The sequence below is a fragment of the Symphalangus syndactylus genome, chromosome 12, assembly GCF_028878055.3.
Source record: "Symphalangus syndactylus isolate Jambi chromosome 12, NHGRI_mSymSyn1-v2.1_pri, whole genome shotgun sequence".
In the NCBI taxonomy this organism is placed as follows: domain Eukaryota; kingdom Metazoa; phylum Chordata; class Mammalia; order Primates; family Hylobatidae; genus Symphalangus; species Symphalangus syndactylus.
The window spans coordinates 131111077-131137672 of NC_072441.2; the positions used below are offsets into that span (position 1 = coordinate 131111077).

The 26596-nt window shown below is 50.3% G+C and overlaps 2 protein-coding genes across 9 annotated transcripts in view; both read left to right on the forward strand.

Annotated features, from left to right (window-relative positions):
• The first annotated feature begins 382 nt into the window (after positions 1-382).
• Positions 383-21954, forward strand: MOB3C (MOB kinase activator 3C). 8 transcript variants are annotated; one of them, XM_063627556.1, is made up of 8 exons: positions 383-1154; positions 3173-3255; positions 3431-4637; positions 5591-5764; positions 6306-6376; positions 7967-8434; positions 11137-11339; positions 11659-13606. In XM_063627556.1, the coding sequence occupies exons 5-8, from the start codon at positions 6352-6354 to the stop codon at positions 11686-11688; spliced, it is 726 nt and encodes a 241-aa protein (XP_063483626.1). In that variant the 5' UTR covers positions 383-1154; positions 3173-3255; positions 3431-4637; positions 5591-5764; positions 6306-6351; the 3' UTR covers positions 11689-13606. The 8 variants fall into 8 exon arrangements, with proteins under 8 accessions (XP_063483626.1, XP_063483627.1, XP_055111440.1 ...); XM_063627559.1 differs by having other exon boundaries at positions 384-1154; positions 6306-6527; XM_063627557.1 differs by lacking the exon at positions 5591-5764.
• MKNK1 (MAPK interacting serine/threonine kinase 1) overlaps positions 16963-26596 on the forward strand; it is a 47299-nt gene continuing 37665 nt past the window's right edge. The window contains exon 1 of the mRNA XM_063627530.1: positions 16963-17040. The gene's annotated coding sequence lies outside the window, so the exon portion shown is untranslated. The remainder of the gene's footprint in view (positions 17041-26596) is intronic.

The window sequence follows — 26596 nt, forward strand, 5'->3', positions numbered from 1 at the left end:
TTGGAGAAGGGATGCTGTGCTGTGGAGGAAGGAGGAGGGTGCATCCAGACTGGGGCAATCTGAGGGCTTTCTATAGAAAACCTTTGAACTAAGTGGGGGTTGCTCCAGGCAGGCAGCCCCAGAAGCTGAAATGGAGGCATCCCAGCAGCGGAGAAGGGGCTACGGTTGGACAGAATTTCCTAGGCAGCCTTCATGGTGGGTTCCGTGGAAAGCTGAGCCTGGAACACTGGTGAAACCAACCCTCCCCCACAACTATCACCTCCACTCCTGGGGCACCCCAGGCTGGGAACTAACCCAAGTGGTTGGAGGGGACAATGCCTACTGGGGCCATGTTGAGGGTGAGGTCTGAGGGCTGTGAAATTGTCTTCAGGCACTTATGCACACCAGGCTTCCACCCCAGCCTCCGGAGGTCTCCTTCCCAAGACGGAAGAGATGAGAGGAATGCCTCTACCTTAAGGGGAGATGGCTGGGAAGGAGGAGGAGCTTGGAGAAGAGAACACTGGAGCCTGAGGTTCTTAGAGGCAAGAGGGCCCTCCCCCTCTCCGGAGGGACTGAAACCCTCTGAAGTCCATGTCACCTGGGGCTGGTAACTTCTGCTTGCACCACTCCCTCCTGAGAGAACAGCACAGCCATCCAGGCTGCATGGTTGGACAGCTCTGATGTGCCAAGCGCCCTTCATATTGTCCTGGGTGTCTGCCCACCGCTCTCCAGGACCCTGGAACAAGCTCAGTCCCTCTTCCATACAAACACCTGCTGGGTGTTTGAAGGCAGCACCCCTGAAACAGACTGACCACAGCCTTCTACTGTTTACAAGTGCTATCACATTTGATTCTCTCAGATCTTCTGTGGGGCAGATGCTGCTGTTGTTGTCTTTACTTTAGAGAAGGTGAAATAGGCTCAGAAAATAAGTGCCTTGTCCATGGTCACACAGAATTTTAGTGCATATCCTTGTCAACCTTGTCTTCTCCTGCCATCTTCCCTTGAACCTTGTCTTCTTCAGGTGAAAGGAAGTCTAACCTCAATTCTTCTGACTGCCATAAGGATGCCCATGGCATTCTCCTCAATGCGCCAGGATGGAAAATTCAGGATGGATGATCCTGCCTCCTGGGCAGGGAGGGGCAGAAGCTGAAATGGAAACTCTTTCTTGGGAGAGAGTGAGTAGAGGGTGGGCCCTATCAGGCTATAGTAGCTGCCAGACATCTGGTAAGGTGAACTGAGGGTGCAGTAGCTCATTCCGGGGGGCAGGGAGGGAGGGGGCGAACTTTCTTGGCATAGGAAGGGCTGGGGAGTCCCCAGGAAGTGGCCACTCTGTATCAGTGGAGTCACTGGATACAGGCCTACAGCGGGAAGGCACAGGAAGCTGGTTCTGATAAGGCACTTGGAGTGGTACTTGGTATGGCTAGAAGATGCTTTCATGGTAGAGGTGTAGAAACTGAGGACCAGAGAGGGGAAAGGGCTTTCCCAAAGGCACACAGCAGGTAGACACCACCCTGCTGCCACTCAGAGTTCCCACTGCGAGGGGGGCATGTGCCCAGGCTGAGTAGTGGAAAAGGGCACGTCCTCTCCTAGGTCCTCACTGGCTCACGCCAAGCTTCAGAGATGAGCCTTGTTTGAACTCTTCTGGAGCCATTTATCATACTCAGGACACAGTGGCAGGGAACAGAGCCCATCTTGTGTAGGTCTCCAGTGCTGTAGGATTACAGTGTCTCATCAGAGAGGGCAGAACCATCCCAAGGCCACACAACTAAATTATGGTAAAGCCAGGACACTGTTCTCCAAGGTCTGGGTCTTTTCAGCCCCAGCAGAGCCTCCTAGAAGAACTAGTCTCTCTAACCAAGACTGAGAAGGGCAGGAAGAGGGTACCGGTAGTTGAGACATCTGGGCTTTCTCGCTTCCCCCAACCCTTCCACCTGCCTCCCATCCCACAGACACCCAGGGACTCTGAGGATGAGCTGGGAATTTCTGATGTTCCTTCAAAATGGATCATCTCTATTTCCCATAGTGTAAGGTTCTGTGCTGTTCACTCTTCACCAGAAAAACTCCTGCCTATCCTATAAAACCCAGCTCAGAGGTCCAGAAAATGACCCTGCACAAAGCCACAGAGGAAGTCACATCAAATTCCAAAGAATCTTCCAGACCATGATCTCTGACCACAATGCAACATAATTAGAACTCAACAAGAAAAACATAAACCTCCCATAGGCTGAGAAGCTGAAAAACACACTTTGAAATCATTCAAGAGTTAAAGAGGAAATTACATTGAAATTTATGTACTATTTAGAACTGAATGATAAGGAAAACACAAGCAGTTTCCAAATCATTTCCCCTATGAAGTCAGCCCTGACCCCACGTGGCTCCTCAGATGGCTCTCCACCCTCCACCCATTTCTACGCCCTAGGAGGCTGACGTCTATGGGCTGCAGCAACAGGTTCCCTTGTTCTTAGCTTCTGGGAGGATTCAGGTAGTGGGGGAAACCTGGCCAGAGATCAGAGGGAGGGAGAGAGGGAGGAGAGTGAGGCCTCTTACTTGCTCCATCCTTCCCTGTATGATTGCTGTGAGCTGGGTATGCCCCTCCACCTTGCCTCAGCAGCCCCCTCCTCAGAGCTCCCACTTTCACCACTCCTTCCCCACACTCCTGCAGCCTAGGGTTGACAGCCTCTGCTCTTGTGAACCCTTTGGTGATACACTGTGTGGTTTCCCTACACCTTGACCACACCTGTAAATATCGTCTTCATTAAACATACCCATTCTGGGTGTTCCATGTGCTTCCTGCAAATACCCCGACTCTTACAAAGTCCATCAGTCCACAACCACATTCTCACTTCTGGGTGACTGAGCTCTGACCTTGTGTATCTCTGTGTGTTGTCCTCTTTACTGACCTGTCCGCACATGAGGTCGCCAACCAGGTCAGCTTTATCATCCAATCCCCTGATCTGATATGAGTGGAGAGTTATACTCAATAAAAGATATTGATTAGGATATCAAATAAATAAAGAAGCATATTTTAATTTGCTCCATAAGCAAGTGCTTGTTTATAGGGGATTCAGGGCAGAGAGTTAAGAGTCAGACATAAAAATACAGAGAACTTTAGACTGGGGCAAAAACTGGTGTTCAACAAAAGAACATATCCACAGTTCTATGAGCTGGGACTCTTTCTTTACTTTTATTTTAGGTTCAAGGGTACATGTGTAGGTTTGTTATATAAGTGAACTCTGTGTCATGGGGATTTGGCGTACAGATAATTGCATCACCCAGGTAAGCAGCATAGTACCTGATGGGTATTTTTGTCTCATCCTCCCTCCTCCCGCCCTCCACCCCCAAGCAGGCGCCAGTGTCTGCTGTTCCCCTCCTAGTATCTATGTATTCGCATTGTTTAGCTCCTACTTATAAGTGAGAGTATGCAGTATTTGGTTTTCTATTCCTGTGTTAGTCTGCTTAGGATAATGGCCTCCAGCTCCAGCCCATGTTGCTGCAAAGGATATGATCTGGGTTAAGGATCTAGCATGTTCTCATGTCATCCAGCAAACAGAAGCCAGACACAAGGGAGGTCCAGGGTACCATGGTAAATGCCCACCTCTGGCCTCCAGCTCTCCCCTACCTGCATCTACTCACCTCCCACCCCTCCAGAGTGGCTTCTATGGCTAAGCTCTCTGCTTTGGGCTTCCTACCCTAGAAGGCCTCCAATCTTCCCTCCCATCCCAGACAGAGCAGCCAACTGGTCCCTGGGCCTGGGGGCCACAGTGTGCATTGAATGCTGGTGGGATATCTGTCTGTCCTCGAAGGAACCCAGGTGGTAGGGAGAGCAGATCAGATATTGAGTGGTTTGGATTTGTCGGAAGGAAGGAGGGAGAGAAGGTATTCTAAAATGGAACAGCTGGGATAAGAGTCTGGAGATAAGAAATGGGGTGACTCTGGGTGAGGAGCAAGGAGAATCAGCCCAACCTGAGCCAGGCCCCCTCCCTGGTGAGGAGATGAAGTTTGTGATTTGAGAGCTTTTCTGGGCCTGTTCCTCAGGGGTGAAGGACTCAGTTCATGATTCCCAAGGCGTTCATCCATTCCCTCACTCACTCATTCATTCATTCATCAAATGAGTTTTGAGTTCCTGCTATGTGTCAGGAGCTGAGGATATGGGAGTGGATAGGACAGTCCCGATCCCTTATTGGGTCCCGGGACAAGTGTGACGCAGACGATTCTAGGAGGGCAAAGAAACCACCCTTATCTAGCAGCTCTTGTTTCTGCTCCAGAAGAAGCCGAGCGTTTTCCCATTTTACCGTCTGGGAACCTGAGGCTGCCTCCTTGGTGGAGGTCCAAGGAAGCACCGAGAGGGCGGGCAGCTCAGTTAGTCCTTTGTCCAAGAGGAAGCTGGGAGCCCCATATGGACTTTCCGGGAAGGTGGGGGCGAGTGCGTCTGTGTACTGGAGTGGAGGGGAGTCCCCTTTCTCCGCCCCTCCCCGCCCCGTGGCCGCGGCGTGGCGGGGCCGGGGAGGAGCTGGCGTCGCCCCGGTCAGGAGGGCGACCGCGGCCGGCAGGACAGGCAGACGGATAGGCTGACAGGCGAGAGAACAGGCACTGCGGGACCGGCAGGAGAAAGGCGATCCTGTGGCTGGGAATGTGACCCCACGGCCAGAGGAGGACCCGTGAGTGTGCGCCGTGCCCCTGCGGCCTCGCCGCGCACCCCGCCCGCCTGGCTTCCACTTTCATTTCTTCGGCTGTCCTGGCGTGGCACAGTCCGGAGGAGAGTCCCGCCCGAAGGCAGGCTGGCCGCTGTCCTGGGGCTGGGGTCGGAGGCTCAGAGCTTCGAAAGTTGCAGGGGGGATTGTGGCGGGGGATACGAGGCAGAGGGCAGGGGTTGGGGGGCGTGTTTTCGGGGAGCGGAAATGTCAGGCGGACTCCTCTGGGTCCTACGACCTGCCTGGCCCTGGGAGCTGGTTTGAGGGTGCAGGGAGGCCGGGGGTGGGCGTGGGTGGCTGCGCGCCGCGAGGAGAGCGTGGAGTCTTCGCCTCTACTTTTTTTCTTCGACGTCTGTCCTGCAGAGCGTCCCAGGCTGGATTCTGGGTTCAAACTGGGGCCATCCTCTGGCCCAGATCCTGGGCCAGGCCCAAGGAGTGGTAGATGTAGCTTAGCAGGAGGCTAAATATCAGAAACAGGCAGGGTCACCCTGCCGTCTTCATTTGAGAAGCCCAGATCCGCACCCAGGGAATGAGCAAGCCACTGCCACTCCAGGAGTGAAAGGATAGCCAGCACTGGGAAATGGGGGCTAGGAGGGGGAACGGCAGTGGTTCAGGGAGAGACAGAGATTCTGTGCCAGATAGAAACTCAGCGAGGGCATGGGGGTGGGGAGTGAAGGGAGTTAACCCTGTGGCTAGAAGAGCACCTGCTCTGCACCCATCCCCTGAGCTTTCATTTTCCTGGAAAGAGACCCAGGCCTTGAAGTTCCACCAGAGTAAGGTGGAACTCTAGCTCACTGGTCAGTACACCCCAGTTGCTGTGTGGAGTCAGTGTGTTGGGGACAGGAAGCAGGTTGGGCTGTTTTGTGGAGAAGATGCTTCCACTGTCCCGCCACTGCCCTCCTCTTCCTTGTCTCCACCAGACCATTGATGAGCCGATGCAAGAAAATGGTCTTTTACTTTTGGTCATGAGCTGAGCCCCACCTTATCCCAGTTCCCAGTTCTGCTTGTAACTTGCTATGTGGACACAGGCTCCTCAAGTCCTCGTTTTAGGCCTCAGTTTCCTCATCTGGGCCTCAGTTTCCCCATCTGTACAAGTGAGTTGGGCCAATTGATCTATCAGGGCTATTTTAACTCTAAGATTCTAGTCTAAGCTTTCCTTAAAGCCTGAGCACTGACTTTGTGCCAGGCCTTGTCCTAAGCTGGGGGTGGGTTGGGGATGGAGTGGAGACTGCAATGACCAAAAGAAGCCTCTACCCAAGGAGAAGGAGATCTGAGTTCAGGAGAGGAGGCTGTGGGAGGAGGTAGCAGCCAATCTGAGGATGTGTGGTCAGGCAGGTGGAGGGATAAGAAAACATGCAGAGGCACGAGAGTGGGGGCGTGTTCAGGAATCAGGAAGAAGCCCAGGGTGGTTGGTGTGGGGAGGTGGGAAGTGGGGCAGGAAAGGTAGGACAAGGTGCTGAATGCCAGGGTGGGGGCCTATTTCTAACTGTCATAAAGGGGGCCATGCAATGTGGGAAGCCCAGGAGCCCCGCCTAATTGCAATGTGAGGGATTTTGGAAGCACTTGCCCCAAGCAGAGTTTAAAATGGAGATGACAAATGAAGCGCAGAAATATCCTCTTTGCTCTGGAAACTAGGGTCCCACCCTGGGAACTTCTTTGGGTGAGAAGTTGAAGAGTCAGGATGGATGAGATGACCTTTCACATCTGTGAGTTTTTTTCAAGAGAACAAGTTCCTGCTGAATGGCCTGTTTCTACTCTCCAAGCTGCTCTCTGCCCCCATTCTGGTCTGCCTTTGTGGGTTCAAGGAAGGACCTTTGTCTCAAACAGCTCCCCGGCTAGTTTGACTTCTTGCCAGAAGTAATAACCCTCCCCGCAATATGTGCCATCCCTTTGCTTTTACCGAATTGTCACCTGGTTCCCACCCTCCCTTCCCCAATCCTGTCCCAGGGTTACCAGAGATGTGAGAAAGGACAGTGCTCCAGTGTCAGTCAGAGGTCAAGCCCAGGCTTTGTCTGGCCATGAGCAAGCCTCAGGGTAAGGCTAACAGCTAGATTCAGGGCTCACACTTGCCAGAGCCCAGGTCAGAGGTCAGCCTGGAAGCAGAATGCAATTCTTAGCTTATAGTCAGCCTTAGTGCTCAGTCTAGGGGCAGGGGCAGTGCTTAGTGTGTGGCTAAATTCTAGTTTTGGTAGGTACATGGGTCTGCATTTCCCAGTAGCTCACACACTCACAGTTGAGATGAGATGACTCAGGTCTTAGAAACCTAGCTATAGCAGAGTGACCCAGGCCCTGGATGGGCCAAATCCATGGTGATACAGGGGTCACCCAGTAAGCCAGTGGTAGAGCTGGGACTAGAACCCAGGACTCCTGCCTCTGAGCCTAGGGCCCTGATCACTGTCTCCCAAAGTCTGTTCTGAATCTGGGATCCTTAAATTCTAGGAGGCAGAGCAAATTTGCCTGAGCTCCAGATGGGCCCTCCTGGGTGGCTCTGACTATACTCTTCTACCTCCCAGTGCCAGGCACATAGTAGTTGCTAGAGGAATGTCTACTGAGTGTCAGGTGCAAGGGGAGGAGCCAGTGGCTTGTGCAGATTTGGGGCTGGAGGAGGCTGGCTTGAGGGGAAGGATCTCCAGCTGTTGTCAGAGGAAGCAATGCCCTCGTTGGCCTGCCGCCCTCCCCCTCCTCCAGTGCTTGCAGCCACACTCAGAAGCCGCCCAGCTGGCAGCGGGAGGGCCCTTTCCTCTTTCAGGGTGAAAAAAAGGAAAGGACATTTTTGGTAGAAAAGTTCCCTGCTGCTCCCTGGGAATCCCCGGTGGCCGGATGGACTGCGGGATATCCCAGAGGAAGCCGAAAGCCACCCCCGACCCCCCTCCACCCCGCCCCCAGCACAATGCTGTGAGGCTCTCCCACGCTGCACCAGCTGGCCAAGGGGGCTCCCAGAGGTCATCTCTTCCAAGCCCCTGTCTGCTGGTGGGCCTGCAGGGAGCCTCTGCGACCTCTCTCGTGACCAACAGCAAGTCTGAGGGGCACCTGTTTAGAGCCCAGGCCCAGCTCAGCAATTAAAGCAGAAAAGAGACAAACAAGATGGGAGGACTGTGGGGGCTTAGCAAGGGGGACTAACTAGCCTGGAAAGAGGGCGGGGCACTGGACCTAGGGGCTGAGGACTTAGATTCCAGGCAGAGGATGCAGAGGTTGAGCAAAGGCTGAGAGGTGACAGGGAAATGATGAATTGGGAAGTCAGAGCCCAGATGATAAGGCCCTGACCGCCAGCTCCCCCATGCCCTTGTCCCTGGCAGGGTATCCTCAGGTCCGAGCCCCGGGACAGCAGCCCGAGGCCCAGCTGGCCATGGCCCTGTGCCTGAAGCAGGTGTTCGCCAAGGACAAGACGTTCCGGCCGCGGAAGCGCTTTGAGCCGGGCACACAGCGCTTTGAGCTGTACAAGAAGGCACAGGCCTCTCTCAAGTCGGGCCTGGACCTGCGTAGTGTGGTGAGGCTGCCACCCGGGGAGAACATCGACGACTGGATCGCCGTGCACGTGGTGGACTTCTTCAACCGCATCAACCTCATCTACGGTACCATGGCCGAGCGCTGCAGTGAGACCAGCTGCCCTGTCATGGCCGGCGGGCCCCGCTACGAGTACCGCTGGCAGGATGAGCGCCAGTACCGGCGGCCGGCCAAGCTCTCCGCACCACGCTATATGGCGTTGCTCATGGACTGGATCGAAGGCCTCATCAACGACGAAGAGGTCTTTCCCACGCGTGTTGGTGAGTGTCACCTGGCGGGAAGGGAGCCACTGGGAGCTCATTCCACAGATGAGGATTTAGTTTGATATAGACACTCTGCAGGGTTGGGGGGTGATTTTCATCCCGATTTTGTGGAAGAGGAAAGCGAGGTTGAAACAGGTTAAGTGTCTTGCTCAAGGGCAAGCATTTGACTAGGACTTCCTGACTCCCAATTTGGGGCTTTTCTTTCTTTTCTTTTCTTTTTTTTTTTTTTCTTTTCTGAGACGGAGTTTCGCTCTTTCACCCAGTGGTGTGATCTCAGCTTACTGCAACTTCTGCCCACCTGGTTCAAGCGATTCTCCTGCCTCAGCCTTCTGAGTAGCTGGGATGATAGGCACCCACCACCACGCCTGGCTAAGTTTTGTATTTTTAGTAGAGACAGGGTTTCACCACATTGGCCAGGCTGATCTCGAATACCTGACCTCAGGTGATCCACCCACCTTGGAGGGCTTTTCTTTTCTACAGCATAAGTGGTCCCACCAAGGACCACTCTGGCAAGACCACAGGTGCTGTGATTCTCAGAACCTTCCAGAACAGTTGCCCCGAGGTGTTCATAGCTGATCTGACCTCCAGCCTCCCGGGGTTCCCCCTGACTCCTGGCCTCAGGAAAAGGAGAGACTTGGCGATTGGGCCCTGATGGTATCATCACCTCAGATTGGGGCTCTGAGGGCAGAATTTTCCCTTGCCAGGCACAGGCTGTGGGGCGTTTTCTTATCTCAGCTGGGCAGCCTGGGCGGGTAAGGGTAGGGAGGGGAGATGAGTGATGTCACCCAGGCACTGCTTACCCACCCGAGGGCAGCAGGAGGGGGGTGTTGGTCCAGGAGCTGAGCAGGCATGACACTGTGTTCATCACACCAGCTGCACCTGTAGCTGGGCCCAGCCCCCACCTGGCCTGGAGCTCATCTCTGCAGAGGCTGTGTGGCTCAGCGGTGGGTGGGGCAGGGTGGTCAAGCCCTGAGGGGAGAAGTCTGAATGCTGAAGGAAGCTGGGCACTGAGTCACAATTCAATGCCCACGGTTCCTTCCCAGCCAGTGGCCTGCTGTTTCTTGCACTGTCATGCCCGACACGAAGCACCTTCATTTTACATAGGAGGAAACTGAGGCTACTGAGGGAAAGTGCACTGAACTGGGAGGAATTCCAAACTGGGGCTCAGATCTGTGGGAACCCAGGACCCCAAGTCTAGATGGGCAGGATACGTCTGAGGAATCTGGGCTGGGCTGGAGGGGCTCAGAGGGAGGGAAGGCTCGACCCCACCTGGGAACGGTGAGGAAGAGGAGGGGGTCTACGGAGCCGGGTGGGCCAGCTGTGGACCTGAATGTAGATTCATAGTCCCTGCTGGCCATACCTCCCTGGGCCTGTGGGACTCCAGGTATAGATGCCTAAAACCCTGGGTGACTGCCCCACAGAGAAGAGGGCATAAGCCACCAAGATCTCTGCCTTGAGCATGGGGGACTATGCAGAAGTGGGGCCTTTTTCATGGGTCCCAATATCTGTGAGGGTCGCTGCAGTGCACTGCAAAGAGGGTTTGAATCCTGTCTCCATTCTGCACTGATTAATAGTTCTGTCGCCTTGGGCTAGCAGCTTCACCTTTGTAAGCACTTCTGTTTTATCATATCTAAAATGACAATCAGACACATCAGGCGAATTGTTCTAAGGATTAGAGGCAAAAGGTGTGAAGGGCTCCATTTATGAGCACAGGGCCTCGCTCATAAATGGAAGGTTCTTCGTGTTGTTGAATATTTGAAGGAACGAGGGCTGTCTGAACTAATTCTTGCAGAATTCATAATTTCCAGGATTGGGGGTCTGAGGACTTCTGTGTGAATGTTGAAAAGAGGAGGGACACGGGGTGGGGCTAGAGAGGGAGGTCAGGATAAGATCATGAAAGGCCTTGAGCAGCGTCCTGCTGGGAAGTTAGGACTTAATCCTGAAGGCCCAGGGATTTTTTAAATGGACCCAGTTGTTGAACTCTCCTTGGAGTTGTATACAAGAGTGTGACGTGAGCATCTCTGCAATTGCACATATTTCTGGGGAGAGTTTAGGTCGTAACTTTTATCATAGTCTAAGAAGGGTTGGTCAGTGACCCCCACAAGTTTGCAAAGCCCTGCTTTAGGTGATGGGAAAATGTGGAAGACGATGTATATTCCAGCAAGGGAGAGCCACAGTCAGATTTGTGCTTCATTAAAAAGAAAAGTATGGCCAGGCACGGTGGCTTATGCCTGTAATCCCAGCATTTAGGAGGCCGAGGCAGGTGGATCACCTGAGGTCACAAGTTCAAGAACAGCCTGACCAACATGGAGAAACCCTGTCTCTACTAAAAATACAAAATTAGCTGGGCATGATGGCACATGCCTGTAATCCCAGCTACTTGGGAGTCTGAGGCAGGAGAATAGCTTGAACCCGGGAGGTGGAGGTTGCAGTGAGCTGAGATCATGCCATTGCACTTCAGCCTGGGCGAGAGTGAAACTCCGTCTCAAAAAAGAAAGAAAAAAAGAAAGGAAAGAAAGGAAGAAAGAAAGAAAAGTATGGGAGAAAGTCAAACCACTCTCTATTTCCCAAAGGGAAGTATACTAAAAAGTGTGCTGGGAAAAAGCCATCCTGGTTGCCTGTGTGTGGGAGGGAAAAGTTGAGCAGAGGTTTGGCACCAGGATACTGATCCCCTTCTTCTGCCCTCCCCTGCCCTCTAGGAGTTCCCTTCCCTAAGAACTTCCAGCAGGTCTGCACCAAGATCCTGACCCGCCTCTTCCGAGTCTTTGTCCATGTCTACATCCACCATTTCGATAGCATCCTCAGCATGGGGGCAGAGGCGCACGTCAACACCTGCTACAAGCACTTCTACTACTTCATCCGCGAGTTCAGTCTGGTGGACCAGCGGGAGCTGGAGCCACTGGTGAGGCCAAGCCCTACCACCCTCCCCTACCAAGGCTAGCCTCTGAGTTTTCATGTCCAAAAGCTGCCTGCTTTAAGTAACTCCAATGCCCAAGTAGATAAATTAGGGGAAGGCAATTCATTTAACAGTGAATTCTGTACTTCAATAGAGAATTTATTCAAGTGTCGGTTTACAAACCCAGATTTGCAGCCTAAGAGTTGGGGTTGCTGGGGGAAGGGGCCAGGCTCAGACAGAAAAGCAGCTAGGCCTTATGGTTTGGGAAGGGATTGCCTAGTAGGCTGAGTTCTAACTGACCCCTCCCTACCTTGTGTCTCTACAGAGGGAGATGACAGAGCGGATCTGCCACTGAGCCCAGGTCTGGACTTTTTTGGCCATCAGATGGATGATCTGAACATAGGGTGGCTGGGAGAGGGGACCCCCAGGAGCCTGAAGGAATCTGAAGGCACTGGAATCACTCCACACACCCAAAGCCTCTGGACTTCTGGTTCTCAGGAGTCTTCCTACCTGTCGCCCTGACCACTTGTGGATGGAGAAGGGGAGAGCATCTAGGCGGGCAAACAGAAGGGAAGTGGAGTTAAACCTCTGGCATGAAGTCTGGGAGTAGGGTAGGCTAGGGAATTTCTTCTATGACACTTGACCCTTCCATGCTGGTTCCCAAGCCTATTGGAGGAATGTGGGTGTGGCCGAGGTGATGGCAAGAAAGGTGCAAGAGAGTGAGCAGCCTGCCTGTGAGTGAGCACAGATGCCGAGGTATGTGTGTGTGTGTGATTTTCACTGTGGGGTGTGTCTGTGAGAGCTAGCTGCCTTACCCCTCCTTGGCACATAGTAGGCCTTCCACAAATGTTGGATGGATGGATAAATAGATTGGGACCATCAGACCATGACCACTGTAGGAGTGATGACAGCTCAATGTCCCCACTCAGTGTATCTGACCATGTGTGTAAGTGCACAAAATGTGGTTGTAGATGTTGCTCTACATTCACACCTTCCAGGCTACACTCTTCCATCAGCATGAGTCCTGGAGAGCCGGGGGAAGGTAGGAAGAGAAGCCTTGCCTTGAGTTCCTAAACTGACCCACCCCAGACACAGGCTCTGATTCTCTTACCCAGAGATGCCCATGAGCTGACATTTTACTCATCCCTCTGCCTCCAAGAAGGCCTGTATTATAGGTGTCCTCCTGGGGGTTGGAGATGATCCCTCAAGTACACAAAGTTCCCCTGGCCTTTCATCTGGGAATCATATACTCCACTCTAGCTCCCAGAATCTACATTCCTGGCTCCTCGGATCTGAAGCCCAGCACAAAATAATCCCCCAGTCCAAGGAGCTTGTGGAACTTGAATTGGGAACTTTGGAGTCTTGTCTCCCATCCCAGCACATTGAGGATGTAGTTGGTGAATAGACTCTTCCAGGCATGGAGATCCTCCATCCTAAAAGTACCTGCCTCCTTCCCAGCCATCCCTGACACATTCCAGCCAGTTGGATCTCACAGCACAGCTATCCACAGGGAGACTGGGATGTTCATTCAGCACTCCATTACTCAGTACCTCCATACCCAGCCCTATACACAGATCCACAGGTGGGGAAACTGAGGCAGGAACAGGGGTATGCCCTCCCAGAGCCTCCACTCTGGGAAGCCAGAATGGAAAGCCAGAGGGAACCTGAGAATCATCCAGTCTCACTGTCTCAATGTACATACGAGGAAACTGAAGCCAGGAGAAGAAGAGGGAGAAACTGTCCAGGGCCTCACAGGGAGGCATTCATGGAGCTGGAGAAACCAGGGATCCTGACCGCAGGGCCCATCAATTGCTACACAGAGATACACATGGAAAGAGGGTTTAACAGACCCTCGCTAGGACACAACTGTTTCTGCTTTGAGCAATAATTTCTAACCTGAGGCCAACATGTCTCACTGCCCCTTGGGTGGGCTGGGGTTGTTTCCTGAGCCAAGCATCCAATATCATGCCCCACTCAATGGCCTAGAAGCTGCCTGCACTTTGGGGAAACAGATGGAGCTCTTGGGCCCAGCCAGCTGGGCCTGGGACTTCTGCCTCTGCTGCCTGCAGAGTGGCCTGGCAGCTTTGCCAGAGGCTGTGGAGCGAGGGTAGCAGGAGCTTTCCCCCAGAGTGCTGTGACTTGCATGATGGATTCTAGGCTGTGGCAAGGGCTAATTTCTGGGATGGGGGGAGGATGGGAAAATTTATTTTTATGAAACAGAGGGAAGACTTTATTGTTGTTATTTTTGGTAAAATAAAAGGCAAACTAAAGCAGCCACTGGTGGGAGGCAGTGATCTGGGTGCCACATGGCTCTTGGCAGACCATGGAAGGAACTGAGCCAGAATGGGGCTGGGAAGGCTTTTTGTCCTGAGATACTGGACCATGTGGAGGGCTGGCTGGTGTGGTCATGTCTGGCCCAGCTCTCTAGGGTGGAGACATCAAGATTCTCCTGGGGCTCTGGAAATTCTAGACCGGGCTAGGCTAGGACGCTTGGGGTGGAGAGGGCTGGCCTTTCTTTGCCTTCCGGGAACTCAGTCTGATAGGAATCATTCCTTGTTTCATCTCAGGTCGCCTGGCATTGGCTATTCTCTTTTTTTTTTTTTTTTTTGAGATGGAGTCTTGCTCTGCTGCCCAGGCTGGAGTGCAGTGGCGTGATCTCGGCTCACTGCAAGCTCCGCCTGCTGGGTTCACGCCATTCTCCTGCCTCAGCCTCCGGAGTAGCTGGGACTACAGGTGCCCGCCACCACACCCAGCTAATTTTTTTGTATTTTTAGTAGAAACGGGGTTTCACCACGTTAGCCAGGATGGTCTCGATCTCCTGACCTCGTGATCCACCCACCTCGGCCTCCTAAAGTGCTGGGATTACAGGCATGAGCCACCACGCCTGGCGTGGCATTGGCTATTAATCTGGGTGAGTTTTTTTTGAGGTAGTGGATAAAAGTACAGAGTGAAAATACAATCCCAACACTAATTACAGGACAGGAGGCCATCCTGAAGAGGAAGATACTTGTTGCTGGCTGGAGCTACAGTGGGGGTGGCAGGACATGGGCCTGACTCCTGAGCTTACTCCGCAGTAGACATCTGCATCTGTTGGCTCAGGTCTTGCTGTCCATTCCACTGCCCCTAACTCACAAGCTGCCTGGACAGGAATTAAAAAGCAGCTTGGTTCTTAAGAGTCAACAAAGGCCCACCTAGAGCTCTTCCCTCTTCCTGCAAAGGAGCCAGCCTGGCTTTGTGCAGAGGCTCTCCTGGGAGGCAGACACATAGGTTGTAGTCCCAGCCCAGCTCCTGAAGTTCCATTGCAAGCCCATTCCCCCTCTAGACCCCAATCCTCTACCTATTTTGTTATCAGTGATGGGAGTGAAGGACTGATTGATCTCAGCTCCTTCATTATATAGTCTATGAATCATTCACAGTCATCATAACAGCTAATGTTCATTATGTGTCACGTACATTTCTAAGTGCTTGACATATAATAGCTTGTTGAATCAAGTGTGTCTTTGGCCAGCTGCCTTGCTTCCCTTCCAGCCCCCAATATCCCTCCCTTTATTCACTCCTCTAGAATCTGGAAGGCCCTCCATTATGCTGCCTCTTCCTCTGGCTCACCACAGGAAGCCCAATCCCAGCATTCTAAAAGGGTGCTATTTGCACACCTCCTATGACAGATCGCTCACTACCTTCTCTGTCATTGGGCAGCTCAGACTGTTACAAGTCCCATGCTTTGGGTTCACGGTCATTTTGAAATATGACCATGGCAGTGAGAGTAGATTTATCTTAGAACTGTGTGATCCAAGACCTGTACCTTACATGGGAATATCTGTAAATACATTAGGAAGCTGACACAAAATTGCTTTGAGAGATTCACAGACGGATGCTTAAAGAAGAATAGACAGAAAGGGAGGGGGAAAAGAAAGAGATAGGGCCTCAGTGATGCAGATAAAAGAGCACACTCCCATGGGGCAAAACCTAGTAACAAAGGGTCCTGGGAGGTAGAGTGGCAGCTTGGTTGAGAAGTCAGGCTGGGCTTTGTTTTCCCGTTGGCTCAAGATCCATAACAAAGCTGGGCATAGTGGCTCTTGCCTGTAATCCCAGCACTTTGGGAGGCCAAGATGGGAGGATCATTGAGCTCAGGAGTTCGAGACCAGGCAACATGGCAAAACCCTGCCTCTAAAAAAAATGCAAAAATTAGCCAGGCATGGTAGTGCATGCCTGTAGTCCCAGCTACTCGGGAGGCTGAAGCAGGAGGATCACTTGAGCCCAAGAAGCAGAGGCTGGAGTGAGCAAAGATGGTGCCACTGCACTCCAGCCTGGGGAACACAGCGAGACCTTGTCTCAAAAAAAAAAAAAAAAAAAATTCCAAAACAGTATTTGGAGCAGGGACCTAGGTAGTAAGCCATCCTCTCCAACCTGGGGCAGAGCATCCCCCTATTGAGTAAAGGATGCCGCATCACCCTCGGCTCCCATAAACACTGCAGCCTCTGAGGTTTCCTGTTGCCACTCTCCTCCCTATCCCACAGCAAGCTGTGGAATTGAAATGAGCCACAGGCATGAGTAGAGCTCCACCTGCTTTGGGGGAGCCCTCCTTCCTCTGAGCACCCTCAGAGCCCTCAAAGATGTTAACTGAAATTTGATTGCCATGTGAGGGACATACCAACTTTGAGAACCTGGAACATAGGTCCTGAGTCTCTTGAGCTATTGAGACAGGGAACAGGCCAGCAGGGCCTCTGAAGACTTGAAGCTTGGGTGGGCCTCCACGGAAGGTAATGAGTGGGAGAAATCAGGATACATAGGGGCCCTCAGGTTGGACCGCAGGATTCCAGAAGGGAATGAACACAGAAGCTTGATCTTTCCCCTCACCTAGACTGGGAAATCTAGCAAAGTCCTGAATGTTCACTAATATTCCCAATCTCCTTCCATCATACAGATGAAAAGACAGCCCCGACAAGACAGGGAACAAATGTTTGTCAGGTGGATGATGGGAAGCAAGTCCCTGGGGCTTTTTAACTAGCTTTGCTTACCAAATCCTCACGATAATCCTGAGACAGGCAGGGAAGGGATGTTTACCTCCATCACTCAGAGTCAGCACCTGAATTAAATCCCAGTCCACACTCCCATCCTTTCTCATCGCAGCTGCAGACTTGGAAAGGGCATGTGGGGAGGCTGGTTGAGGCATTAACCTATTTACAATTGTTTTTCCCCAAGAAATGAACTTCTAAAAGTTTTAAAAATTTTGAACTACTGGGGATAATGTTGTACTCAAGGAGAAACTCTTACGGTGAAATTCTAGGCACTCAGACCATTAAAGAAATTGTACAGAATTGGCCCCCGTTTTAGAAAAGACTGGCAGCATTTCCCCACATATAAAAGGCATTTTAAAATTCCTTCCCGGCCTGCAGAAGCTCTCAGTACATGTTAATTACACCTGTCGCACCCGGCCTCCTCCGTTCCCGGGCTTTTCCACCCTCCATTCGGAAAAGAAAGCGCCAGAGGCGCTAAGCCCCACCCGCTTGCCGGCAATCTCCCCTCCCCCCGCCTCTTCCCTGTCACGCCTGCGCAGTTCGCTCAGCTCGAGCTCCCTGCCCCCAGGTGGCCCTGGGTAGCCACCAGGGCGCAGGCGCAGCTCCGCCCCCTCGGCCCCCTCTCTGGTCGGGCCCACCCCCTGGATCTAGCACCGCCTCTTCCGCGTTTTCGGAGGAGCGGTCTGCAGGTAGGGGTGCGCGCGACTGCTCCCCGGCGGGAGCCAGCGAAGGTAAAAGCGAGACCTGCGAGGTATTCCTCCGAGCTAAATGAGGCCGGGGTCTGTGAGTGAGCTTGTGTGCCCGGAAGGGGGCAGTCAGGGCCTTCACGGCGGCCCGAGGTCACGACCCGATTCAGCTGCGGAGGGACAGCCTAAGGGGACGCTTTTCAGGACTGTCCCGAGCTGTCTACGACCTTTCGTGGCTCCGTCTGTGCCTGGGGTCGGGGCGCGGCCGGTGTCCGAGATGGCGCCTACTCCGTGGCCCGTTTGAGACTCGGTCTCTCCCAGGGATCAGGACCGAGGCTGTGGCTGGGCGCAGGGCTTAGGCAGTCCAGTGTCATGAATAGTTTTTCACGTGAGGAATTTGTGAAATCTGTGTACTGTGTTATTTTTAAGTTGTTTTCATTTATTTTCAGTATTTAAAGGCTCCTGCCTGTGTGGGTGGCTGTCCACAGGGAAAGGTAATAAGAGTGTCAGGTGCACCTTGTCTTCCTAAAGAGCTCCAAGCTCCCTGTCAGTGGCAGATCAGAGGCAGGCAGGCTCACAGGAATGAAGTGTTGTTAGAAGTGCTCAACTTCAGGGTCAGGGAGTCCTGGGTTTAGATCTCATCTCTTCCACCTCTTAGCTGTGTGTCCTGGGGCAAGTCTGCTTCCCCTCCCAGAGCTTCGCTTTCTTCCCTAGGAAATAGCCATAATAGGGTCATTGCGAAGGGTGAATAGGATTATATGGAAGTCACCTAGTATGGTGCCTGTCATGTAATGGGTGCTGAATACATGGTAGCTGTGATTTCTAGAAGGCTCTGAGAGAAGAGTTGATGTGACCTGGGCCTTGAAGCCTCAGTGGGATTTACAGATGGAACTGACCCTGCAGAATGGGAAGGACACCACTGCCCATGCGCCAGGCACATGCTAGACAGTAGGTGTAGTGTCTCACTGGATCACCACCCATCAGCCAGGTGCTTTCAGCCCACTCTCCTTAGCTTCAGCCCTTCATTAGAGGGCTGGGCTGGAAGTGATGTGAAGAGGAAATCCAGGGTTGGGTTTTATATGGAACTGAGCCAGCTAGAGGCCTTGGTGCCCCCTCTGCCCATCTGCTCCCACCTCAACACTTCTCTCTCTGTAATCCAGAGAGTTGGTTAGGAGTCCTGTTACTCTGATATTTTGCAGATATTGACAGTTGTGGGGGATGGCAACTCAGATTGCATGAAGCGAAGCCATGGGAGAGGGAAGCTCTGTGAACAGGAGCTGTCAGAGCCCAGCACATGCTTAGGAAGTGCATGTGGTCTCCTGTAATGTGGTCCCAGAGTAATTGAATTACTTGGTTCCTTTTGCATCCTCTTCATGGGTGCCCCTGTGCTCTTCCTGAGACACTGCTCGGAAACCTTGGTGGGCATCATTGCCTATTATATAGAGCAGTGGTGTCCAATCTTTTGGCTTCCCTGGGCCGCACTGGAAGAAAAACTGTCTTGGGCCACACATAAAATACACTAACAATAGCTGATGAGCTTTAAAAAAAATTGCAAAAAAATCTCAGTGTTTTAAGAACGTTTATGAATTTGTGTTGGACCACATTCAAAGCCATCCAGGGCCGTGGGTTGGACGAGCTTGATGTAGAGTTTGGACTCCAGCCTCAGACAAGTTCCTCCACAATTTGTTCCCAAACCTCTCCCCTCCCTGTTTCCCTTGGTTTTCCCAAACCTGCAACCTGTGGTCCAGTCAAAATAAACTAGTTGTCTCTGTTTCTCCTTTTTTTTGAGATGGAGTCTCACTTTTTCACCCAGGCTGGAGTGCAGTGGCGCGATCTTGGCTCACTGCAACCTCCACTTCCCAGGTTCAAGCGATTCTCCTGCCTCAGCCTCCTGAGTAGCTGGAATTACAGGCATGAGCCACCACACCCGGCTAATTTTTGTATTTTTAGTAGAGACGGGGTTTTGCCATGTTGGCCAGGCTAGATTCAAACTTCTGACCTCAGGTGATCTGCCTGCCTTGGCCTCCCAAAGTGCTGGGATTACAGGTGTGAGCCACCGTGTCCGGCCAAATCTCGTTCTCAAACACTCCCTGCATGTTCCTGCTCGAGCCTTTGCTTATATTCTCTCTCCCTGGATTTCCCTCCTCCTCCTCATCTTTCAAGGCTTACATCTCATGTGGCCTCCATGCTGGATTAGTTGTTCCCCTTTCTGTCTTCTGTAGGCTGACCCTCTAATGTAGCTCTCATCATAGTCTGCCTAGGGATATGTACACTCCATATGTACTCTGAGTACGTGGGTGGCAAGGGATCATGTCTCTTTCCTTCCTCTTCTGTCCAGCATAGAGCCAGCACATAGTAGCCCTCTTCAGTGTTTGTGGTTAAGTGAGTCAGTGACATTTTTTATTTACTAGCTTTGGCCCTTGTTTTATGAGCTGTCAGGTTCAGAATGGGACTTTGTGTTTTTCCTCCTCTTTGTGCCTAAGGAGGGCCCTGGTTTAGATTGATGCCCTAATTACAGGCATCAAAAACAAGAAAGTACAAGAATTCTGCACAAGCAAGGATTCTTCATTGCAGCCATTGTTTTCAGGCTCTTGTCTTGCCTTGACTGTGAGTTTTGTTGGAAGGTAGGTGATGCTCTGTTCGGAGACCTGCACTGGGTGTATTAATAGTACAGTTCAAACAGGGGGAAGCTCACAGGTGGTTTTCTTTTTTTTTTTTGAGACAGAGTCTTGCTCTGTCGCCCAGACTGGAGTGCAGTGGCGCAATCTCGGCTCACTGCAAGCTCCGCCTCCCGGGTTCCCGCCATTCTCCTGCCTCAGCCTCTCCGAATAGCTGGGACTACAGGCGCCTGCCACCACGCCCGGCTAATTTTTTGTATTTTTTAGTAGAGACGGGGTTTCACCGTGGTCTCGATCTCCTGACCTCGTGATCCGCCCGCCTCGGCCTCTCAAAGTGCTGGGATTACAAGCGTGAGCCACTCACAGGTGGTTTTCTAATCAGTTACTCTGCCCTTGACCTTGGGAAACAGTGGTTCCTCCCATCTGGGGACCAGCAGCTATAAATGCACATTTTCCCTTGCCAACAGCCTCAGCATGTGGAAGAGAAAGTTATTTCTTGATCATAGAAAAATTTACATGGTTAAAGGTAGAAGGAGTTTGGAAACCAACCATCTGGTTCTGCCACTTTCATTTTATAGATGGTAAGGACTTGATCGAGATTACACAAGGAGGCCAGGTGTGTGGCTCACACCTGTAATCCCAGCACTCTGGGAGGCCGAGGTGGGTGGATCACCTGAGGTCAGAAGTTCGAGACCAGCCTGACCAGCATGGTGAAACCCCGTCTCTACTAAAAATACAAAAATTAGCTGTGCATGGTGGTGGGCGCCTGTAGTCCCAACTATTTGGGAGGCTGAGGCAGGAGAATCGCTTGAACCCAGGAGGCAGAGGTTGCAGTGAGCTGAGATTGCGCCATTGCACTCCAGCCTGGGCGACAGAGTGAGACTCCGTCTCAACAACAACAAAAAAGAGATTACACAAGGAATCAGCCAGTAGTGGAGATAGTTCCAGAAGTGAAATGTCATGACTCTGTTTTTTCCAGTCTACTACATTGTTAATACAACATCTAACATTTATTGCACACTTGCTGTGTTCCAGACACTGTTTTAAGTGTTTTTAACTCTATGTTATAGCTTGGAAACTAAGGCAGATCACTCCGATCTATTTTCCAATTCCACAACTCTGGGTTTTAGGGTGATTTTAATGGCAGTCACCTCCTACCCAGTGGGGTAAAACAGTTCTCCAAAGAGCTTGCTCCCAGATCTCCATGAGTGAGAAATGTCCCAGCAATGTCTCCTTGTATGTTGGAGCGAGATCCCAAGAAGAGTCCAGAGTGTACTGGAAGAATGGATGAAGGAGTGAAACAAGCCCACATGAGTATTAGTGGATCTTAGTTTAGGAATATTCATGTACTTCAAAAATTGCCTATTTATCAAGTTAGGCAGTAAATGCAGTTTTAGGATGAACTCAGTCCGGGATCTTTCTGTAAAGATTCCCAGTGTAGGATGGAAAGATTCAATTCAGTAAGCACATATTGAGCTCTTGCTATGTACAAGACCCTGGTATTAAGAAATATACATAGAGGAAAACAACACATTTCCTGCCCTCCTATAAATAATTGTCTTCTCAGAACCTTCTCCCTCCAGTGTAGTTGGGAAGATAGAAAAGTACATAAATAAGTGAAATCAGACTGACTATGGTAAATGTAGTAAGGAATGTAAACAAAGTGGGAGTTTGGGAGAAGGAGAAATCAATCCCAGCATGACCAGAGGATTCCTGAAGGTGGAGAATTTATGCTGGGCCGTGGAGGGAGTTTATTCCTGGGAGAAGGAACAGCTTGAGCAACGGTTGAGAGGCAGAAATGCACAGGTGTAAGGGTGTGTGTGTGTGTGTGTGTGTGTGTATGTGTGTGTGTCGTGGGAGGGGAGAGGAGTTGGTGAGAAGAAATAAGCCGAAGTGGCAGATTTTGGCTACAATGTAGAGAGTGGAGTAGGGAGCAGAACACTAGCATTTATCAAGTGTCTCTTTTGCTTTGTGGCTTGCAGTATGCTGGAGGCTTTACATACTGTATTTAATCCTGTAATATAGGCCTATTTATCTCCAATCTAAAGATGAAGAAACCAGACCTCAGAAAGATTAAAGTGACTTACCCAAGGTTAGATAGATAGTAACGGCACAGCTTGGTTCAAAACTAGCAGTGCTGAGTTCAAAGGCCCATGTTATCTTCCTTATGCTACAAGGCTCCAAATGCCCTGACTGGCGCTCTGTTTTCTCTGGCAGCAGGACGGAGGTTAGACTGGAGCAAAGATGGTCCCAGAATGGGGACATCAGTGAAGAGGCTTAAACGGTGAATCACTGGCCTAGTTTGGAAGCTGCATGGACTAGGTCTGCTTGATAGGTTTAATAGGTGAGCATTTTGGCAGCACCCACAGTGCCATAAATCAGTGCATTGCCATCCTTAGCTAGTAGAATCTTAGAACCAGTTTACAGAGGCTGCAGGACCCTGGTATTTCAGGCATGGGTTCTGATGGGAGATTGACAGTTCATTACAAAAGGGTCTGTCGGGGGAGACAGCCCATTTGGCACATCCTGTCTCTTCATTTTCTCACCCTCAAATTCAACAAGAGTCTGTAAGTAGGAAAGAGCACTAACTTAGAGTCCAGAGGCTGGCATTCAAGTCCTGCATCTGCTCATTATCATCTGAGAGTCCTCAGTCTGTTTCTTTCCTTTGTATTTGCTGTCAGATTATTCCCTCCTGCAGCCAGCTGTGGTTCACAGAGTGGTTGGGTTGCTTTCCAGAGCCACAACTGATCTGGGGAAGCCATATCAGAAGCTGGAATAACAGTTACTAGTTATTGGGTGCCTACTGTATGCCAGGCACTGATGCCATGAGCTCCATATACATTAGCTCACTTAAGTCCCGTGACAACTCTGTGATGTGGGTGGAATTGCCCCCATTTTATAGATGCTGATAATCAGAGGAGTATTTTGGTTCACTTCTGAGGCCTCAACTCTTGCTAATGTCCTGGCTTGGGACTGTATGAGGAAGAGCTGAGAATATGAACAGGATTCAGAGAGACTAGAGTTTATATTCCAGCCTCTCATCCTTAACAGAGAGACAGTAGTTAGGTATATGGACTCTAGAGTCAGACTACCTGGGTTAGAGTCCTGGCTCTGTCACTTGCTACCTGTGTGACTTGGGCAAGTTATTTAATCTTCCTGAGTTTCTGTTTCTTCATCTGTAAAATGAGAATACAAATATTACTTACCTCATGGGGTTGTTATGACAATTGAGATAAAACAGCACAGTGCCTGGCACATAGTAGGTGCTCAATGAATGTGAGCTTTAATAGTAATAATATTAACAAATATATGAATGCCCAGTTTGGTACTGTTTTTATAGAAAGTATATTTATTAGGGCCATTTTCCCTTCCCCCGCATTGTTACCTTCTCTTTCTTTCCATTGCCCTGTCAGGAACCTTTGAGATACTAGATTGTTCCAGCACGTGCTTGCAATGCATAACATGGCAGAAAGTGCCTGTAGGAAATGGGTCAATAAAAATCAGTGGCTCGTTAGAAAATCTTACCTGACTTGTGTTTTCACCCACCTCTCTCCACAGTAAACAGGAACAGAGCAGCATATATATTACTTTTTTCACAGCCTTCAACAAGAGTGCCAAGCAAGACTCCTCCAATTCACTTGCGAAAAGTACAATAACAGTATCTCTGGAAAAGTGGTGCCTAATTTGGTTCTTCCAGCTTAAACCCTTCGGGCCTTAACTTAAGTCATTTCTTCTTGTTCCATTTTCCATGAATATGGAAAAGTTTCTTCTGATTATAAAAGGAGGATGAGATCAAGATTTTCTCATGAGAACCTTTTCTGTACTTAAAGCCAGAATCCAGTTAGGCCTCATCTTCTCTTCTCCCGGCTAAACAGCCTTGGTCTCTTTAACCTCACCCTTAAAACCTATTTTCCATTGCTTGGATCACATTGGTCATGCCTCTTTTCTTTCTCTTCGGTTTTTCTGCTTTGTGGCAGTGACCCAGACTGTACTCGGTCTTCTAATAAGAGTCCAGCTAAAACAGCTTAAGGGAAGAATAACTTCAGCTGTTTCCATCTATTCATTAACAATTATGAAGTGGTTGCCCCATGCCAGAGCCTCTGCTAGGTGTAGGAGACCCAGAGATGAAGGAGACATAGTCTCTACCCTGTCCCTAGCTCACAGTCTAGGGGAAGATGTGTAATAAAATGTTACAGGTGATTTAATTATGCACAAGTGTGGGAAGCTGGGAATTGGTTAGAGCAATCAGGTGGAAATACAGTCCCTTTTGGCTAGACTGCAGGTTAAGACTCCCATAGAGGGGTGGTCTGGGACAAGGTGATGGAGGCCCTGAGTGACAGCACAGAAACTTGGTTACTCCAGAGGCAGTGGAGTTTTAGAAGCAAGGAAGTGACAGGCCGAGATCTGGCTTTTTGGACCAAGGGTAGAGATACCATAAACCTTAGCCTTACCTGTGCCTCACTGATGTTTTCTGTCTTGAAAGTAATGTGATGGATCTTTTGTTTGTATACATGGTGATTTTTTTTTTTTTTTTTTTGTTTGCTCTAAAACTTCTGTAGAAAGTCTAGTTCTTAAGCACTGAAGAAATTTCATTCCCGGTACAGCAAGAAATTCATGAACAATTGAGAGAGAATTGGGTGCCTCGCCAGGCCCAGCCTACTTAAGACCCAGCTGCAGGCCGATGGATCTGTGTAGGTTTGGTCTGGCCATGGTCATCCTTCCCCACCCCAGTGCTATACCAGCAGGAGGTACAGGAATGAGGAGAGGGCTCCAGGGTCCATCTGGGTAGTTGGTAAAGAATGCTAAGAATCTTTAAGAACTGTGAGAGTCAGAAGTAATTTTTGAGGAGGAAAAGGGGACCAGAGGAATTTTAAATGGTGCCAGAAGGAATTAGGGCTAACCAGGCACTTAGAATCCTGTGGCATGTATCTGAAAACCTCCAAATTCTCTCTCTGCCTTTGTATTTGCTGTCAGTTTATTCCCTCCTGTGGCCAATTGTGGTTCACAGAGTGGCTGGGTTGCTTTCCAGAGCCGCAGTTGATCTGGAGAAGCCATGTCAGAAACTGGAATAAGAGTTACTATTGAGTGCCTACTATGTGCCAGATACTGGTGCCATGAGCTCTATATACATTAGCTCACTTAATTGCCATGACAACTCTGTGATGTAGGTATTATTGCCCCCATTTTATAGATGATGGTAGTAAAGCTCAGAGAGGTTGAATTTTATGTCCAAGGCTACCCAGCTGGTAGATGGTAGGGCCAGAACTGGAACCTAGGACCTAATGCCCAAAAGCCCTGTGCTTTCTACTTCCCCAGCCTAAGGTGGCTCCACGTGGCAAAATAAGGCAAAGTCCATAAGGAATTCTGAGGGGTTTTTTTTCTACTGTAGGCCAAGGGTTGGCTAACTATGGCCCACAGGCCATATTTGACTCACCGCCTGTTTTTGTGTGGATGCAAACTAAGAGTACTTTTTACATTTTTACATGGTTGGGGAGAAATCAAGAAAAGATCAATATTTTATGACACATGAAAATCATATGAAATTTAAATTTCAGTGTCCAAAAATAAAGTCTTATTGACATATAGCTACAATCATTCATTTACATATTGTCTATTGCTTTCTCTCTACAAATGCAAAATGGAGTCATAACAAAGATCATGTGACACACAAAGCTTAAAATATTTACCATCTGGCACTTTACAGAAAAAAAATTGCCAATTCCTACCATAGGTAACAAGAAGGGACCAGGTGGGGGTCTAAACCTATGACAAGACTAAAGACAGAATGAAAGCTCAAGGCCAGGTGTGGTGGCTCACACGGATAATCCCAGCACTTTGGGAGGCTGAGACAGGCAAATCACTTGAGCTCAGGAGCTCAGTACCAGCCTGGGCAACATGGTGAGACCCTGAGTCTAAAAAAAATACAAAAATTAGGCGTGGTGGCTCATGCCTGTAGTCTCAGCTACTCGGGAGGCTGAGGTGGGAGGATCACTTGAGCCTGGCAGGTGGAGGCTGCAGTGAGCCAAGATCATGCCACTGCACTCCAGCCTGGCTAATAGAGCCAGATCCTGTCGTTGAATGGTGTTCAAGGCTGTCCCTGGAAGTGTGGTAGTAGAAGTGAAAGAGAGCATACCCTGAGTTTCCTTAGGCCCTGGAAACAGTTTCACTGGGTTTCAGATTTGTTTGGGAATAAAGAGCATAGTAGGAAGGACTATCCAATGTGCTAACATCTTTACTGAATGGTAAAGAGATACTTTGTGTATTAAGTAATTCATTCAGATTCACTAGAGCCCACTTTTGCCAGATACTATGTTAGATGCTGGTAATGCAAAGATGAAAAGGATAAGTGCTTGCCTTTGAGGAATAACTGGCAGAATGACGCGATCTGATAGGGAAGAAGAGAAATCGGAGGAAGGAGGCAGTGGGGGGGGGTTGGGCACAAGTCCCGCTTGGGACATGTGGTTTGAGGTCATGGTGAAACACACCCAACTTCCAGTTAGCCTTTTTAGAAATTTTGGCATAAAGGCTCAGAATTCAGAGTTAAACTGCATTTTCAGACCTTTTCCACCGAGAAAAGGAGAAATGCATATTTATTTCATAGGGAAGTTGACAAAGCAACTTTGACCTGTATAGCTAGAGCCATGGTATTAAAATAACAGTGAACATAGAGAAAATGAAGTCATCAGATTGAAAACTAGCAATAATTATGTATTCGACAAAAAACCTTGTTCCCATTCATGCCACTACGTCTACTCTCAGCGTCTACTCTATCTTTCGGGCTCTGTCACCTCTTGCCTGTGAGACTTGGACTTGGCCACTAAGAGAGAGAGCCCAGCTCATTTCTCTGAAAATGTGGATAGCAGAGGAGTGCCTCGCTCTGTCACCCAGGCTGGAGTGCAGTGGCATGATCTTGGCTCATTGCAGCCTCAACCTCCTGGGCT

Coding starts and splice junctions, on each gene's coding strand:
- MOB3C (XM_063627556.1), top strand. CDS start 6,352: ATGGATGAGATGACCTTTCACATCT. Junction 6,377..7,966: donor TGAGATGACCTTTCACATCT/GTGAGTTTTTTT, acceptor TGTCCCTGGCAG/GGTATCCTCAGGTCCGAGCC. Junction 8,435..11,136: donor GGTCTTTCCCACGCGTGTTG/GTGAGTGTCACC, acceptor CCTGCCCTCTAG/GAGTTCCCTTCCCTAAGAAC.